General features: G+C 25.8%; 1 protein-coding gene and 1 long non-coding RNA gene across 5 annotated transcripts in view; one reads left to right on the top strand and one right to left on the bottom strand.

Moving 5' to 3' along the window:
- The first annotated feature begins 3,026 nt into the window (after positions 1 to 3,026).
- Positions 3,027 to 19,179, top strand: part of LOC126898783 (annulin) — a 30,321-nt gene continuing 14,168 nt past the window's right edge. For all 4 annotated transcript variants that reach the window (XM_050673127.1, XM_050673128.1, XM_050673126.1 and 1 more), the window contains exons 1-2: positions 3,027 to 3,329; positions 7,434 to 7,661. In XM_050673127.1, the coding sequence (XP_050529084.1) occupies positions 3,188 to 3,329; positions 7,434 to 7,661 (370 nt within the window). In that variant the 5' untranslated portion in view covers positions 3,027 to 3,187. The remainder of the gene's footprint in view (positions 3,330 to 7,433; positions 7,662 to 19,179) is intronic.
- On the bottom strand, positions 7,625 to 17,491 carry LOC126898898 (uncharacterized). Its single transcript, XR_007702416.1, has 3 exons — positions 17,382 to 17,491; positions 14,556 to 14,594; positions 7,625 to 7,741 (listed from the first exon to the last, which is right to left on the bottom strand). It is a non-coding gene; the product is annotated as an uncharacterized LOC126898898 (long non-coding RNA).

Genomic DNA, 19,179 nt, shown 5'->3' with positions numbered 1-19,179 from the left:
AAAGAAGAATTATACGAAAACACGACTTCTAGATCAATACAATTTTCTTTAAAAATGGCCGATTTTGAAATGTTTTGGGAAAATATTGGAATATCTATTTACATTATTCAAAACTAAAAAAAACAAAACTTATTTAATGTACTATATGCTTATAAGAAAAAGACTTTCCGCCAATTCGTCATCTATAAATAATTGAACTCTAAAAACGAAAAATTATGTAATTTTCGGTGAATATGTTAAATTTTTTTTATATACGCATTGAAGTGTTTTACAACAGTGATTTTATTCACTCTCAGATTTTAATCTACACTGATTTAAAAAATGCTTCAACTTTTTATGTGAAATTGCTCAATTTTTAATAAATATTAATTATCTTCAAAATTAAAGATGATAGAAACAAATCTAATTGCACATTTAAAATTAGCGCAGAAAATTTGTTTAAAAAAGTATAATTTCGTATCTAATGATTAAAAAAGTTTCGTTTTGTAGACAAGTGTAATGAATATTAAACAATCTATTACATATAAAAGCTGAAAGGTATTAATTTTACTATGATGTTTTTTTTTTGTGTCTGTTACCACTTTTTCTCAGCTCTCACCGAACGGATTTCTTTCAACGATACGTCAAAAGATCACAAAGCGTATCTAGTCGAAGACATTACCCTTAAAAATTGAAAAAAATTCCCTCGTTCCCCGTAAATGGGGGAAACCTCCAATAAATTTAAAAATCATTAATTTTCGAAATTTTTTCAATTTTTTTACTAAAAACTACCATAACTTTTTCAAAAATGAACAAATCAATATAATGTGTTTTTCATAGATGCTTGATTTCTTTAACTATCATTTGGTATATATTTTTTTATAAATCTGACCCTTACCTGGCCACAGGAGGGGATTTAAAATGACAACTTTTTACAAAAAATTTACTTTTTCAACTTAACTTTTGAAAGTGTTCTGGAAATACTGACACTTTTATATATATCTTAAATTAAAGTTTATGTAATATACTTTAATATTAAAATAAAAAATTTGGACTTTATTTTATCTTCACGGTGAAAATAGTTACTGTATTCAAAAATATGCTATTTTTGTGTTAAAATTCTTGGTTTTGTATTTTATTTTATTATAAGGGGATTACACTGATTTTCATAGATATTATATCAATCTAATTGACATAGTATAAAAAGTTAAACATATTTAAGTTTTTTTGTTTGCTTTGAAGTCGAGAAAAATAACTTTAAAATTTGAACTAGCTAAATTTCCATTTTCATTAAGTGACGAATGCGATGTACGGTTTCTGAGACGGTAACACTTGGGTCTTTCACGCCTGTGGCACTGAATTATTTCTTAATTCTTTTTGAGTTAGAAAAAAATGTTTAACTCATTTGATTTTTATCTCATTTAGATTCAATAACTTCAATAAATATCAAGCATCCCATTACTGTAGTCTCCTCTCGTCAGAAGAAATTCATATTAATATTATTTTACTATGTGGTTTTTTTTTTTTTGTAGCCATCATTTATTTTCTCAGCTCTCGCTTGACCTACTTTTTTGACAGATTTTTTTTTTTAATTAAACAGTATCTACAGATTTGCATCGAAGCGTTTTTTATGATAGTGATTTTAATCACTGTCAGATATCATCTATACTGGACCCAACTATGCCACGACCATACTGTGCTGGGTTATTTTTTCTTAAAACTGTCATAACTTTTTCAAAAATGACCAAATTAATATAATTTCTTTTATAGATACTTGATGTCTTTCCCTATCGTTTGATATATTTTTTTTTATATATCTGACTCTTACCTGGCCACAGAGGGGGATTCAAAATGACAACTTTTTCACAAAAAATTAAATTTTGATAGTGTTCCGGAAAGTCTGACACTTTTATATATATCTTAAATTAAAGCTAATGTAATGTACTTTATTATGGAAAAAAAAAATTTCGGACTTTATTTTGTCTTCAAGGTAAAAATGGCTACCAAATGCTATTTTTGTGTGAAAATTCTCGATTTTATTTTTTACATTTGTAACTAAAGAAATAGCAAATTATGCAGCTTTTGGAATAATCCACCGATTCTTTAAAATTAAACACTATCTAAAGATTTGCATCGAAACGTTGTTTTTCACAATATTTTGATTGATATTTTTAGTTAAAATAAATTATTAAATTTAATTATATTTTGAATATTTCAATGTAGAATACTTTTAATCACCAAAAAAACTTAAAAATGAATACTATAATTTCTATTTAAGTGAACTAATACAATAAAAATGAAAAAAAAAATATTGAGCTTTTCTGAAAAATTTACAGTAAATATTTATAATACAATTTCCTGACTTAATATTAATCACGTCCCCACTCTGCTGGGTTTTTTATCTATAAGCAATACCTACTTCGTTATAAAATTATTATATATCAATTTAAAAACTATTTTCAAGTTACTTATTTTAACTAATTTTATTTTTTTCATAGTAATTTTATGAGTTTTATCTAATATTTCATTAAGACTTAATAAAATTAAATGAAATTTTTTTATAGATATGGAATATTAGTCTGTAAAATTATATGAGGGCATAGTTGGTTGCAACCTCTATGTACGTCAATAAATTAGACTGCTGCCCATAGGCAAGAATTAGAATAGTATTATCCATAGGATATGAGTAATGCACTCTCATAGTTTTACTCATTATGCGTTTATTATTAATTATGCACTATACACGTAGTCTGGATAAAGGGAAAAATTAACAGTAAGATATTCGAATAGTCCCACGCTTTAAGGAAAACTCAGACAAGCCTTACAATCAATGCGAGTGGCACATAAATAGAAAAATAACATAAAACCCAGGTTATAATTGATAATGCAAAAGTTTCAGGAAGTAACTTGAAAACGTACTAAGGTTACTTTAAAAAGAAAGAGTGTAGAAAAAAGTGGAGATACAGCAATTCAACGCCTACATTCCACCGCCTTGCAATACATTTTATAATAAACACACATTGGCCACTCATGAATGATCAGAGATGAAAAACTCAATCTCATTCGTTTGTGTGACGCCGATTGTGTCATTCGAACAACTGTCGGTCAATATACTTTTTATGCCTAGTTGCTCATTCATCTAATTAGTTTTTAAGTATATTTATTTTTAATTAAGTTATTTCTGCTCATTGCGAATGGTGCCGTTATTATGACAGATTGTTTCGGATTGTGCGCACTGTTCGATCGCTACAGACCAAAGACACCGCGTTCGGAAAATATTGGATTTATGGGAAGAGGTATATCCAAACCGTACGAGGACGACGATAACAGTTCCTTGGGAAACGAAATAAGTAAGTATTAAATTATCAAACAGAATATAATAGAGAAAAATGATTAAAAATTGTTTTCATCTCAAATCTCTTTAAATATTCAATATACAACACTGTGAACCTGAAGTACAATAATAGTTTGCGTGATGATATGTATCTTATATTTTAACAGTATCTATACAGTACACTAATTATAGACTATTAGGTCATTTTTAGAGATTCATAAGATAAATATGGGTTGATTGACAACCGGTTTTTACCGCAAATACCTATATAAGTCGTTAATTATAAATATAAAAAGAGCTGTCTGCCTTGCCTATGTAGATACATATAATTGCGTTAAGATGGAAAGAGTTTAAAACTACCTTTTTTGGATATGATTGAAAAGTTAATATTTTTATTTTTCATTATTAAAATAGCGGATTTATTTAGTAATTATCTTGAAATTGAATAGTGTATACAATATATGCGTTGAAAATTCAACAATTGTTTTATACATTGAAACTTTGATACGCTTGGTGTTTACATTAAATGCAATTTTTGGGATAATACAAATTTTGATTCAATCTAAAAATGTATATACTCAGGATTGTTTGTAAAATAAAAACTTAAAATAATTATTAGTTGTAATGCTTTTTAAGGAATTCAAATGATTATAATACTCTGAAACAATTATAATTCCTTTATTACCAACCTTAATAAGAGTTGATTACGGTATTTTTGGTTAAATGTTTCTACAGCAAAAATGATCTTACTACTATAAATTCAACTTAAAAAAAAAGACAATCATTTAATTCATTTGAAATTTCAAACCATTTAAATTTTATTTCACTTTAATTTATTTAAATATAAGTAGTAAGAAGTTTTAGATGCCATTTTTTATTTACTAACTTTAGTGAATTTAGTGAAACATGTTAATATTGAAATAAATAATTTAATCTATAGTTTTATTTATTGATTAGTTGAAGAATATATTTTTTTTATTTTAATATACATATCTTACTATTTAAATTGATGGAATGAAAAACTATCAATCAAATTTGCAATATCGCGTAATACATTTAATATGTCATCAGCTTTGACGTATTTAACACTTAATTATGTATTTGTACTTGATGTTATTATAATTTCAATTCAGACATTAACTTAATTTACTAATAAAATAAGGTGTGTGTGTCACAGTAGTCGTCAACTGTATAGAATTTATGAACGAGTTTTGTTTTTCTCGATTTGTCGATCTTTGGTCAACAACTGTATGTAACGTATTTGGAACAATTGTAAGACCTGATTGACAATCTGTCGAGTTTTATTCTAAGTGTTATTATTGAATAAAAATATATTATCTTTAACTTGGTGTATCATACAAAAAATGTTCAAGGATTCTTTGCCATTTTGGGTAAATAATACTTGTTTAAAAACTATTGATAGTATTAGTTTATTTTTTTTCAATCGATGAACTCTTTTTATATTTAAAAAAACACATTTTATTTTACTTGAAAGTTTTAAGTTGACGCTGAATTAAATTGTAAGAAACTTATATTGTGCATAAAATAAATAAGCACGTTAATATTAATTATATTTGATTTATAACTACCTCTGTACAACTCTCATCTAATTTGTCTAGTTACCTTACGCGATGACAGATCAAATGTTTGGAATGCATTCAAAAACCATTCTATTCATAAGAATTTTTGACATCTTATAAGTATTATTATAACTAGTCTTTTACATGCTGTTAATCCAGCAACGGTGTATTTTTTTTAATTAAGTAAAGTTGGTTGTAACTTGTGATTAAATCCTGAAAGTTTTTTACGGTGTCTGTTATAAGTTATGTTGTAAAAAAGTATATATATTTATTATTTCATGTAACTGGAAAGAAATACAATATTTCCACTTGGTCANAAAGTTTTTTACGGTGTCTGTTATAAGTTATGTTGTAAAAAAGTATATATATTTATTATTTCATGTAACTGGAAAGAAATACAATATTTCCACTTTAATGAATATTAAAAATAATTGAGTCATCACTTTTCACTGTCTTAGTTTTAGTTATTTTGAGTGCAAAAACACAACTTTGAAAATTTAAGATGATGGGAACTGTACGTTTTTCTTGGCCCACGTTGGTAGGTTTATTTTTGGAACATAATACACCCAATAAATTATGGTAACTAGATTCATAGTTAAAAACTATAATTTCTAATCTTATAAATTATTCTTGCGATTACTTTCAAAGCAATTACTTATGATAATGCGTTAAAATGTGATTAAATAGTTTTAAAAAAAATTGTTATAGTGACATATTATTATTAAGTAAAATTAAAATCATTTTTTTACAACTTAGCATAGCATTCATAAAAAATAATTTTAAAATCTTATTTATGTCTTATAAAATAAAATAATTTTCTTAGTAAATCATTAACTTTTAATGCATTTTTAATGCATACTAAAAATAAAAATTAAAAGTTAATCTCGCTGCTTAACAAGCAGCCTAAAGAAAATGTGTCTGGCAAAAATTGATACACAACTAAATAAAATATTGACAACATGATAACTTGATTAATTCTCACAAAAGTAGGCTTTTGATAAAACTTAAGCACATGAAATTATAACTCGAAAAATTTCAATTTTGAAACCAAAACCACATGCGATATCGATTTAAGCGTCATCAATTACTATAAGTACCTATTTCATTTTTTTTAGCACACAACTGCGTTTTTAAGTTGACGCCTACATCTATCAGCCTGCCCACCGTAGATATTATTACTATTATTATTAATTTACTATTATGTACACCGTCAGTTTAATTATAATTTATACTATTTTGTGAACGCGTTTGTGCAATACTATTATCAAGTTATGCAATTTCCAGTAAACTCGTCCTACGTCCACAATAGACTTATACACGAGGTCGGACAAGGTCGATTCTAATAAAAATACATACATCGGACGTATACTCCATTCATTGATTGCTCACGCATTACTTCTTCAGAATAAATTAAAGGTTTTTCCCATTCACAAAACGGAAATGCGTTGTTTTAATTTGCACAGAAATAGCAAACAATTAGTGTCTATTGATCAAACAAAAACACATTTTTATGCCATAACAGCAAATTATTCAAAATTTAATGAAACTATTAAACATGTTTTATTCTTGTTGTTCGACCTTTTATTAACAAAAAAAAATGTTTTCAATCGCAAAATTTTAACCTCTCATTAATTTGACTTTTTTAAATAAGAAAATTGAACTTAAAAAATACATTTTTCTTTTATATAATTCTACTGATATTTGAATATCAACTATTTGGAGTGAATATTTCAATATTAGCCACTTTATTTCTCATAAAATAATAATTATATTAAGAGAATTATCTTTGGTATTTTTTAATTTGATATATTACTTGATTTAATATTAATTATTAAGTATCTTTTTAATTCATCCATAATACCTCATAAGGGATTAAACTTTGTTTTTTTAAACTAGCTTATAAAATAAGAAAATAACTGGTCGATAACAACTTTAAGACTTGTATTTCAGATGTTATTATCACTTTTAAATATAGAGTAGAGTAAGAGCGTGGCAGAGTAATGCGTAATGATTAAAATAACACGACCCACACATCACCTCCACTCTATATTTTTAAATAGGTATAACTTCGGAAATAATGGGTTAACATTTTTTATCGACCTGCCCTTTCCTAAAATAGATCATTTTTTTATTTTATAAGCTAGTTACATATGTATGTTGTCCTTGAAAAAAAATATAGTTGACTTCATTATAAGGTACAAGGGATGAATTAAAAAAATACTTAAATAATTGGTAAATCAAGTAATATATGAAAATAAAAATATCAAAAATAATTTTGTTAACATCATTATTATTTAAAAAAGATTTTGTTACTGATATTAATAGTTTATAACTAGTATATGGACATAGATAGAGGATACATAAATTTTTACACTATATGGTGTATATTCTCTGTACATTCCTATAATAAGAGTGTATATAGAGCAAAAAAAAAAATTGAATTGAAGTTATTAATAACTTTTAACATTGTTTTATAAATGTGAACTATTTTTGACCATTATTGTGAAAATTATTGATTTAAAAACAAATATTTTTTGCAGTGCCAGCATCTAGTAGACGAAGTTCCACTGGACCACTAGTGGTCGACTGGATTGATTACTGTTTAGAAGAAAATGGAACTAAGCACAAGACAAGCAAATATGCATGTATGCGAAATGAAAAATTTGGCTTAGTGGTACGAAGAGGCCAATCATTCAGTTTAATAGTAAAGTTTAATAGAGTGTATCACATAATTAACGACAGTATTTCATTCGTGTTCACTTGCGAAGGTTAGACAATAATAATTTTTAATTCAATAGACTCTATTTAATTTCTTTTCATCCATTTTTCCTGTGTCACTTCGAATGTCCTGTAATATTTTCAAATACATTAACTATATATTTAAATCAAATATTTTTATTGTATGTGTAGTTCAAAACTTAATAATAAGAACGAATTATTCATTTGTTGTTCAAGTTTGTCAAATGTTGTACACTGACGTTAGCGTGGAAACTTTATACTGTTTTCGTGTTAATGAAAAAAGATAATATAAGACCGTTTAAAACGGACCATTTATAGCATTTATATATATAGATGGATTTATGTGAAATCATTATAAAACACGGGTATTACCTTAAAAATATTGTTACTGTTATATTACAGTCAACTTTTGCATTTCACAATAGTCATATTTATACCTTATAATAATACAGGAAATGCATTCGAAACTTACAGTGGGCGATCCTTCTTCGTTAGCTGGTGTATAACCCACGTGATACATTTATGTAATAACAGCTGTGCAATACTATTAGGTCAAAAGCGTAGGATGTTTAAAATAAATCTCTCTTCGCTTATCATCTTGTCAAGTTAATGTTTTGTTTAAATTGGATAAAAAACAAACATGTCAAAACTAAGCACTCGCTAGTATTTTGAACTATCATTTTCAAGTAGGTAACTCAACCGTTAAAAAATTTATATATATATATAATTTAAATGTTTTTACATAAGCTCGCAATAAAAATATTTGTGTTACTCAGATATCAATTTCGAATTTAAGCGAAAAATGGTAAAACTAATAAGTCAACAATTAATTTTTGTCAAATTAGTCGTTTTTCAATTATTTAAAACAGAACAAGACCAACCAAAATGTTTTGTTCCGTGTTCAAATTAAACATCCTTGTAGTAAATAAATAACAAAAACTTAAATATTTTTGATGTCACTGTCTTTTATATAAATTTCTTTTCGCTGTGTAATGATTAAGAAATATAAAAACGACCTCGACGTTTTTTTGTGCTGAAAACTGTTTTAAAATTAAAATTATTCGTTAATAATTTAATTCATTGCAAATCTTCAGTCAAAACTCATTTTACAAACATTAATAATTTTTAATTAACGGTTATTTATTTATTTATTATATTAGTTTACGGGATTTTTTACAAGCATCTATGTTTACATAGAATGTTTGTAAAATTTGACTAAATTAAGAGGAAGACACAAAAAAAAAAAATACATAAAAAAAAAGACAATATCTAAAATGTTTACAACTAATAAATCAAACATATGAATAAGACATTACTAAACTCAATACAAATATTATTATAATATAAAATTATGATCTGCATTAGCACTTCTAAGAAACCAGCGGAGGGGTTCGTTCATTAGGTAATTCGTGGGGCATGTGTGACTCGGAAAGGCGCATTCGACCTGGTATTAATCTGCGGAACTCTAAAAGGGATCAGAGACAATAGCGCAGGACATTCTATCTTCCCATCAAGCAAACCCCCAAGAAACTGGGCATTCTGTTTCACTAATCAAATTAGTTTTAATATAATTGTTATACTAATACTTTACATCAAGTGGGTGAAGAAGTAAGGCGGGGAAAGCCTAATAATATAAATAATCAGATCCGCGTCTAGCGCGGTCGCTAAAATATGCGAAGCTTCCTGCAAATTATAGACACGAGGTCCAAACCAAACCATCAGAATAACATTTGATAACTAATAATTTTCGCTAGCTATTCTCACCTAGCAGTGTTTCGTACAGTTGTATGCTCTAGACGCCGCACAGTGGGACCAAACGCTGATTTAGGCGGCCAAAAGTATCATTTTTAAATCAACTAATAAAAAAATTTTTTTTAGCAAATATTTTTTATTATATCCTTATAAGGTCATGTACAAAAATTCAAGGCCAAAAATTGATACAGTAATGGTTGAGTGCTACTTAACTATCATCATATTGTATTTTTTTGTTTTTTTTTTCTAGGATTTTTATTATTTCTTCAATCATTTTTTCCTGCATAAATTAAAAACCTAATTTTTTTTTTTTTTTTTAATGTTTAAAAAGTCATTGGCTTTCAAATTTACTAAGAAAAAATTTTTATTTCTTTTTTCTTTAATTTTAATAATTTTTTACACACAAAAAAATGCAAATACTTATTTTACATTGTTTTTTAAAGGGTTTAACTCAAAATTACGCAATATTACGATTACACTAATACATGGATGTTGTAGAAGAACTCTTAAGCTACAATTAAAAAAAAAAAATTTTGCGTCAGATTGCATTTGAGCCTTACACATAAAATTTCCCTATAATAAACGTGTATTTTTGTAAAAATTGTAATTTTATTGTAGCGGATAAAATTTCAGTTGATGTCATTTTAGTTGTTAAAGTAAGAGCAGAGTTTATTTTACGTCTCTTTGAACGTTCTGAAAATTCAGTAAAATTAACTTTAGGTCTGCCATCGATAGGTTTGGAACAAATTTTCCTATTTGATGGCATTTCACATGGCGTTTTAAGCCATTCGGCATTCGCTCTTAAAAAAATTGCATTGTGACGCTGTACAATAGACCATTTCCTAGAAACCGCCATACAAAATGTTAAAACTTTATTTTAAACTAGTTTTGTAAAGGTAGTGCTCCAGTTAATTCCATAATATTTTAATTTAAAAAAATCAAAAATAATTACTCTTGAAGAAATATTACTGATATTCTGTAAGCTTATACCGTTACATTTAATAACATCAATCAAGTCTTAGTTTAATAACAAACATTTTGACATATGAGCAGAAGCTAAAAGGCACGTTATTAAAAATTAGATGTAATTAAAACTAATGATTCGTTAAAATTAAGTTTAAATAAAGTTTTTAATAATATACATAAAATAATATAAAATAAGTTATACAACTGTACCGTGCCACTAAATTTTGTTTTATTTTAGACATACTATTATATTATTGTTAATATAGTTTATTATTGTTAACACTTACCACATATTTGATTATCCATTACTTCAAAATAATAGAATAATTTTTACAACTTTTAAATTAAAACAAAACTGCAATTAATTCACTGTGAAACTTATAAAAAATATGTGCAAATTATTATGACGTGACGCGCCGTTTATAACATGTAACACAATCTGATTAAACAGAAAAATGTTTTGGTAATAATAGTAATATATTATAGTGCATCTTTTACAATTGAATATCAACTGTAATGAAAACTTATTGTTGTTTAAAAGCTGATAAAGTTGATCGAACTGATAAAACCAATGAAATGATTAAAATTACAATTTTTACGAAAATACACGTTTATTATAGGGAAATTCTATGTGCAAGGCTCAAATGCAATCTGACGCAAAATTTTTTTTTTTTAATTGTAGCTTAAGAGTTCTTCTACAACATCCATGTATTAGTGTAATCGTAATATTGCGTAATTTTGAGTTAAACTCTTTAAAAAACAATGTAAAATAAGTATTTGCATTTTTTTGTGTGTAAAAAATTATTAAAATTAAAGAAAAAAGAAATAAAAATTTTTTCTTAGTAAATTTGAAAGCCAATGACTTTTTAAACATTAAAAAAAAAAAAAAAAATTAAGGTTTTTAATTAAGCAGGAAAAAATGATTGAAGAAATAATAAAAAGGCTAGAAAATAAAAAACAAAAAAATACAGTGTTATGATATTTAAGTAGCACTCAACCATTAATTTATCATTTTATGGCCTTGAATTTTTGTACATGACCTTATAAGGATATAATAAAAAACCCAGCACAGTGGGGTGGCGGCACAGTGGGGTCGTGGCATAGTTGTGTCCAGTATAAATGATATCTGACAGTGATTAAAATCACTATCATAAAAAACGCTTCGAGGCAAATCTGTAGATAGTGTTTAATTTAAAAAAAAAAATTTTGTTAAAATAGCATATTTTTGAATACGGTAGCCATTTGCGCATAGAAGAAAGGACAAATTTTTTTTTTTATTTTATAGTACATAAAATAAGCTTTGATTTGATATATGTTTAAAGGACGCAGTATTTCCGGAACATTTTCAAAAGTTCAATTGAAAAAGATCTATGTTTTTTACAATATTTCAAGTTTTGAACGCCCCCTATATAGGGGGCAATTGTCCAATTTTAATAAAAAATATGTCAAATGAAAGATGTACTTATAATGTATTTAGAAAAAAAAAATTTTGGCTGATATATACATTTTTCAAAAAGTTATAGCATTTTTAAGTTGAAAATTTAAAATCGAAAATCGAAAATTTTAACACAAAAATAGTGTTTTTTTAACTACGGCAGCCGTTTAAATGTAGAAAAAAAAGTGTCGGGACAAATTTTTTTTTTTCATTTTGTAGTACATAAAATAAGCTTTAATTTGATATATGTTTAAAGGACGCAGTATTTCCGGAACATTTTCAAAAATTAAGTTGAAAAAGTTATTTTTTGTAAAAAAGTTACTATTTTAAATCCTCCCAGTGAGCAGAATAAGTGTTAGATTTTCAAAAAAAATTATATCAAATGAAAGGGAAATATCTAAGGTTTCAATACAAAAAAATATTATTTTTATTTGTTCATTTTTGAAAAAGTTATGGCAGTTTTAAGTACAAAAAACATCCCGATAAAATGTAATTTTTATCGCAAACATTACATTTTTTTTTAAATTTTCGACAGCCATTTGCACATAGAAGATAAGATGTCGGGACAAATTTTTTTTTTTCATTTGATAGTATATAACATAACCTTTGATTTGATATATGTTTAAAGGACGCAGTATTTCCGGAACATTTTCAAAAGTTCAGTTGAAAAAGATCTATGTTTTTTACAATATTTTAAGTTTTGAACGCCCCCTATATAAGGGGAAATTGTCCAATTTTAATAAAAAGTATGTCAAATGAAAGATGTACTTATAATGTATTTAGAAAAAAAAAATTTGTGCTGATATATACATTTTTCAAAAAGTTATAGCATTTTTAAGTTGAAAATTTAAAATCCAAAATCGAAAATTTTAACAAAAAATAGTGTTTTTTTAACTATGGCAGTCGTTTAAATGTAGAAGATAAAGTGTCGGGACAAATTTTTTTTTTCATTTTATAGCATATAAAATAAGCTTTAATTTGATATATGTTTAAAGGACGTAGTATTTCCGGAACATTTTCAAAAATTAAATTGAAAAAGTTATTTTTTGTTAAAAGTTACTATTTTAAATCCCCCCAGTGAGCAGAATAAGTGATAGATTTTCAAAAAAATGATATCAAATGAAAGCGAAATATCTGAGGTCTTAGTATAAAAAATAATTATGTTGATTTTTGAAAAAGTTATGGAAGTTTTAAGAAAAAAAAGTGAAAAAAAATGACAAAATATACCGATTTTTAAATTTGTAATTTTTTTGGATATTTCCCCCATTTTCGGGAAACGAGGGAATTTTTTTCAATTTTTAAGGGTAATGTCTCCAACTAGATACGATTTGTGATCTTTTGACATATTTTTGAAAGAAATTGGTCCAGTGAGAGCTGAGAAAAAGTGGCAACAGACATAAAAAAAACACATCATAGTAAAATTAATACCTTCTCAGCTTCGCATCAAAGCTAAAAAATTTGCTAAAAAAAAAAATTTTTATTAGTTGATTTAAAAATGGTACTTTTGACCGGCTAAATCAGCGTTTGGTCCCACTTTGCGCCGCACCCGTTGTTACCTGGAAAATCTATACGGATGATTTCCATATCATATCCCACCGAACAAATACGTCAGGCTGTCTTAAACACCCGCCGACAGAACGCTACAATTTCGTCCCGCGCACCACCGTCTTCGCAGTTATGGTTTACAAAATAATCATCTCCGTCTCCTAAACTCCTGGTACTATTTTTCAATAGTTTGAACGAATTTGTATACGATAATGTCACAGCGTCGAAATTAACGAAAGTCGTTACGAAAATAGCGCACTCTTCCTGAAACCCTAGTACCACTTTTCTAATTATTTTTTTTTCTGGTCACTACAGTGTCTCATGTACATTTACGAGAAACTATGGTAATTTAGTTGCCTACACTAAACGCCTTAAACCAAATATGCCTTTAGATGATAGTTGACCATTTTATTCTTAATTTATATCTAAAAATCAAACACATTCATTAAATACAAATGCATATTAATAATATTATACTTGAATTTTAAATAAAACATGGTGCTAAATTGGTATGTACGAAATGAATATTAAACGCACAGGATCGCAAAAAAATGTTTTTATTTTTGTGACTCTGTGAGTTTAATAAGACAAAACCAACGTTTTTTTGTTTAATATTTTTTTTATGCTCATAGATGTTATGTTATAAACAGGATTAAAATATATTTTATACATTTTATTATAAGCTAGATAAAAGACAATACTGACTCTAGAATCTACATATACATCTCTCATGGTTGTAAATGTTTCCGATCTATTGAGTTGATTACTTTTTTTCAAATTCATATTTTTAATAAATATATTTTTCGGAAATTTCGACGCTATAACGTATATTTATTTATTCATTCGATTATATATATATTACTAAATGTTTTGTTCGGTTTATACTTTGATTTATTATTTTTTTTGTTGAATTTTTAAAATTTAGACCTATAAGTTTACAAACAGTTAACTAAATAATTTATTTTGTTTGAGTAAACCGAGCTATATACATATATAAATATATCAGAGAGATAATATAAATGATGTAACAATACAGGTGATTCTTTTAACGCTAACCAAAAATTTAAGTAAGAGTTGTAGTAACCAATGGATTACTATAACTCTCATTTAAATTATTGCCTATTGTTAAAAGAAACATTTTGTAGTGTAATACTAATACATTTAAATACACGCTTTACATTTTACACTGTAAAGAGTAAATTATTATAATAATATATATTCCTACCTTAATTCTTGAAGTTTGCTACCAGTAATTTTCAAATTACTAAATTTTAACAAAAAATCAAGCTAATTATGATTACATCGATAATAATGACGGATATAAATAATTTTTTCTTTTAAAATTTACACCAAGTAATAGACACTATGAATTCTATACACCTTAAAAAAGAAAAATATTTTATATTGTGTTATTGAGAATATTGCATGAGGTATTGTTAATTACCACGTTATAATTTATAATTGTCATATAGTTTTTTCAGAATACTATTTGACCCGCATGTATTAGCGCTATCTCTCCGTAATAAATAAGTTAATAATTTAACTTAAAACATAAACTACAGCGTTATTTTATTAATATTTTCTAGATAGCGCCACTTAAATTTGAAATATAAAATTGGACTAGTACCCATTTTTTTTTATTTCCAAAATACTAAATGAAATCAGAGCCGTCTCAAAGAAAACAATATGAGAGTCAAGGGAAACAAATTATTTTGATTAAACAATTTTTTTAATTGTGTGACCTCCTATAAGTTATCCTTATTTTTTATTAATAACCCTACACGATGAATAACAAAAAATTGCTGACTAAAATGGTTAAATTTTGACTGTTGGTGAAAGAATGTGATAACTATTCTGTACGCTCTTCTAAGAACGCCCTATAATGATACCTATAATAATAGCTATTAATCCATTTTATTTAAAAGGTTATTTCATCTTATTTTCCTAATACTTATCGATGTTCCCTTCAAAAAATCATACAGTTATAGTTTTAACGTGTAAAAGTATATTTAATACACAGTTTTATTATAACTGTAGTTATGTATAAAACATTTATAGTATTCAACATATTTGACAAATACATTTGTCAAATTATTAAAAACAAGTCTTAGAATATTTTTAGCGTTATTTAAAACTTAGTCTATGTTTACAGTATATTAATCTTTTTGATTTATTAATATTTTTTAAGCTACGCGTTTTAAAATAGTTTTGAGGTGTCATTAAATAAATAACAAATTTTAGATGGTAAAATATTTAATTGATTTGTACATAATTATGGTATATTTTTATCTTGTAAAATTAATTTCCTTAAGTATATTTAAATTTTAAATGAATTGCTTCTTTATAATTCTATAAAAATAATTTTAATATAGAATTGATTTATAATAAGTACAATAAATTATAAAAATATTAATTATAACAAATGCTTTTTAATTTTTTCTAAATAGTTACATTAAGTGACTAACACATTATTCAATATCGATTTATTCATTATCATGTATATTAAGTAGGAATATATTTGTATTTTTTTTTTTAGATTTTGGGATTACTTAATACTTTTATCAAATTCATTAAGCATTTCATATTATTCAAACGAACTGTCCAATGAGATTGTTAAGGTTTCAAATATATTTGAGTTTACAAATGGGATAAAGGGATATTGCATTGATTATTATTACAAAAGGCTTATTACATTGACTATTTGTTCATAAAGGACTATTTTTGTCACACTTAGTCCTTCAAATCAAACTCCAGAAGCGACCCATTTTTCCATCAACAACTATTATACATAGTGTTGTACATTACAATAATACATTATAGTTTTGAACCCCTGCGGTGTACTCTTTAGTTTGACGATAACTTATTAGTTAACAAAAAGAAGATAACCCATAAACATAGTACCTTTTTATTCAATATCCTCATAATTTACTGTCCAAGTGCCTTATCAAGGACTCAATAACCTTATTTTTTTCTTTTTAATATTTAAACAACAATTGTGTAAATACTGTTATAACATTCCAAGTGTTAACTTTTTAAGTATCTCTGTATTTAAAAATTTTATGATATTATATCATTGGAAAAATTAATTTGAGTCAATAATACTTAACAAATCTAAAAAAAAATTAATTAAATATATTGAACGACCTTAATAAATGTATAAAAATAATGTTTCGTCATATCTTCTAAGTCACTATTAAAAATTATGCTAGATAATATATTAAAAAGCATTTGTTCAAAATGTTATTCATTTAAAAAAAATGTATATTCATGATCTAAGCAGTTCTATTATTTACACGTATATTTCAACATTACCTAATAAAATAAATATTTGAAAATACATTTTCATCGTTAGTTATTTTCGGATTTACTGATTTGGCTGATTTTCTCAAAGCTTCTAATAATACTTACTTTAGTTATTACAAATGTAATAAGTTAATATGATTAATAATATTTTTTACAAGAGATTATGAAACATCCAAAGGAAGTCAAAATATATATTAATCATACACCTTTACAACATTTTTTAAACTGTTTTATTTGTACTCTTGTTTTTATTAGCAGTGTCGTATTTAAGGAGGGTGTCAGGAGGAATTCATATCCTCAATTATGTATGGCACCTGTTCAAGGGGGTATGACACCTTTCTTGAACAGGTGCTACTCATAAATTTTTTAATCTTTGTTGTTTTTTAACGTATTATTCTTATTATTATACGGCAACTAAGATAAATTAATTAAATATTCCCTATGTAAAATTGCCAAATAAATTTGAAAATTTATTTGTAAGCCAATCTCTCACGAGTCTACCTTAATCAATAAAAGAGGCAAGAATATTTTTGAAATGTTCATTTAAAAATCATTTTAAAATACTCTTGGCATACAAACATCGATTCAGGTTCTGATTTACTAATTAGGGGACCTAGTACAATTTCAATTACTATTCCAAAAAAAATGTTAGCAACTGTCCAAATCTACGGTATCAATAAATATATAAATATATGAAAATATGTATGTATAAATGTATTAATATTTTTAAAATAGTTAAAAATCTTACTTTGTGGGAAGTGGGTGTTTTAGACAAACTGGCAGACTTATACTAATATTCATATATAAATATGATTATTATATAAAAATAACAAGGCAAAAAAAAACCTTAAACTGTATCTAAAATACCGATAACATTCATTTAAATAGTTGTATTATTAAAAATGTTTAACATAAAAATTATATAACGTTTATATATCAAATTATATGTAGCTAAAATATAAGATATTTTTGTAATATATTTAAATTTTAATAATACAGTTCATTAATCTAATATTTCCATAAATTAGAATACTATAATTTATTATTATTATTTACAGAATTTTATTAAACTGAGGGAGAAACATTTTGTTAGATAACGTGTAAAAAAAAGGTGATCAAGGCATATATTTTGTAACACCCCTTACAAAATCTTATACTGACCACTGTTAATTAGAATCTAACGATAATTTTTTTCCTTTACTAGACTTCGTTAAACGAAGTTTTATTTTGTTAACTAATATAGTAGTAAATAACTTAGAAAAAAAATCACGCGTTCCTATTATAAGTAGTTTATTTATTAAATAAACCATTTGTGCATTGTACAGTTGTCATATGTAATGAATAATTTTGATTGATACTGTAAAATATTAATGACTATTGTTTTCTACGGTTTTTTTTTTGTACTAGCAGCTGTAAATGACCATATAATGTATTAACATAATATTGTAGTTCTTACAAATGACTGTGCTACTGAATTGTATCTTTCCCTCTGACCATTAACAACTTCTTCGTTTCCTAAAACAGAATTCCCCAGTAGTTATTATAGAACGATTTGACGGGAATCATCTGCTCTTATTATTTAAAGAACTCAAGTTATATATGAAATGAACATTGTATTATAAGGCTTTTATTTTCTCGTTTAATAACTAAATGCAACGATCGCATAACCGAAAAGAATACGATTCTATATTCTACTTTTTGAATGCATTATCCTTGAAACTAATGACTTTTTCATGTACTTACTAATTAATGGATTTACTAGTCAACAGTAATTATCCCTTTAATCTTTGGCTGTTTTATTGATGATTTAAGAGATAATTACTGTTTGTAAATTTATATCGTTGTTGTTAAATATATTAAGTTTATCATCAAGTATGCTAATTTGACACATATAAAAAAAATTATTCTTTTGAAATTGAAGAGAGGTTATGTGTACCGACGTAATAATGTATGTTATTAACACGCTAGGGTAACATGATAGTAACATGAGTACAGTTATGTACACAAAAATTTAATAATTTTTTTTGTTTGTTCAGCTACTTTTTTGCGATATCTTTAAAATTAATTTATTCATGTATCAATAAAGTTTAAATTTCATGTCCAATTTGTTTAAATTTACAAGCTAATATTAATACTTTCAATTCAATATTGTTAATATTGTCACTATAAAATAATTATAAAGCCTTAATTTTCTCAAAACTATTTTCTCCATTTTCCACTGAATAATTTAAAAAAATTGGTTAATTAATAGCAAAAAAACCAATTAAGCTTTTATAACTTTTGACACAAAATATTAACTTTTGTAATTGCAACCATTCCACCCAACCTCTAAAATTTGGTACAACGGCATAAAACTATATGATATAGAAAGGCATTTGATACCGTTGGTCTTTGTATAGTTAATCAATGATCAAGTTTGATCAAAACCACCAGTTGTCCTATGGATAAAACGACAGCTGACAAGTGACGAGGCCGGATGGATTCCTTAAATTGCGGTACTAGGTACCGTGTCAGGGGATTACTGTTATTCTTTATTTTATTAGTGA

Source organism: Daktulosphaira vitifoliae, unplaced genomic scaffold (assembly GCF_025091365.1).
Source record: "Daktulosphaira vitifoliae isolate Bord-2020 unplaced genomic scaffold, ASM2509136v1 Scaffold_2, whole genome shotgun sequence".
Classification (NCBI taxonomy): Eukaryota; Metazoa; Arthropoda; class Insecta; order Hemiptera; family Phylloxeridae; genus Daktulosphaira; species Daktulosphaira vitifoliae.
The sequence above is the reverse complement of the archived record's forward strand: the minus strand, read 5'-3'. Positions and strand labels throughout refer to the sequence as shown.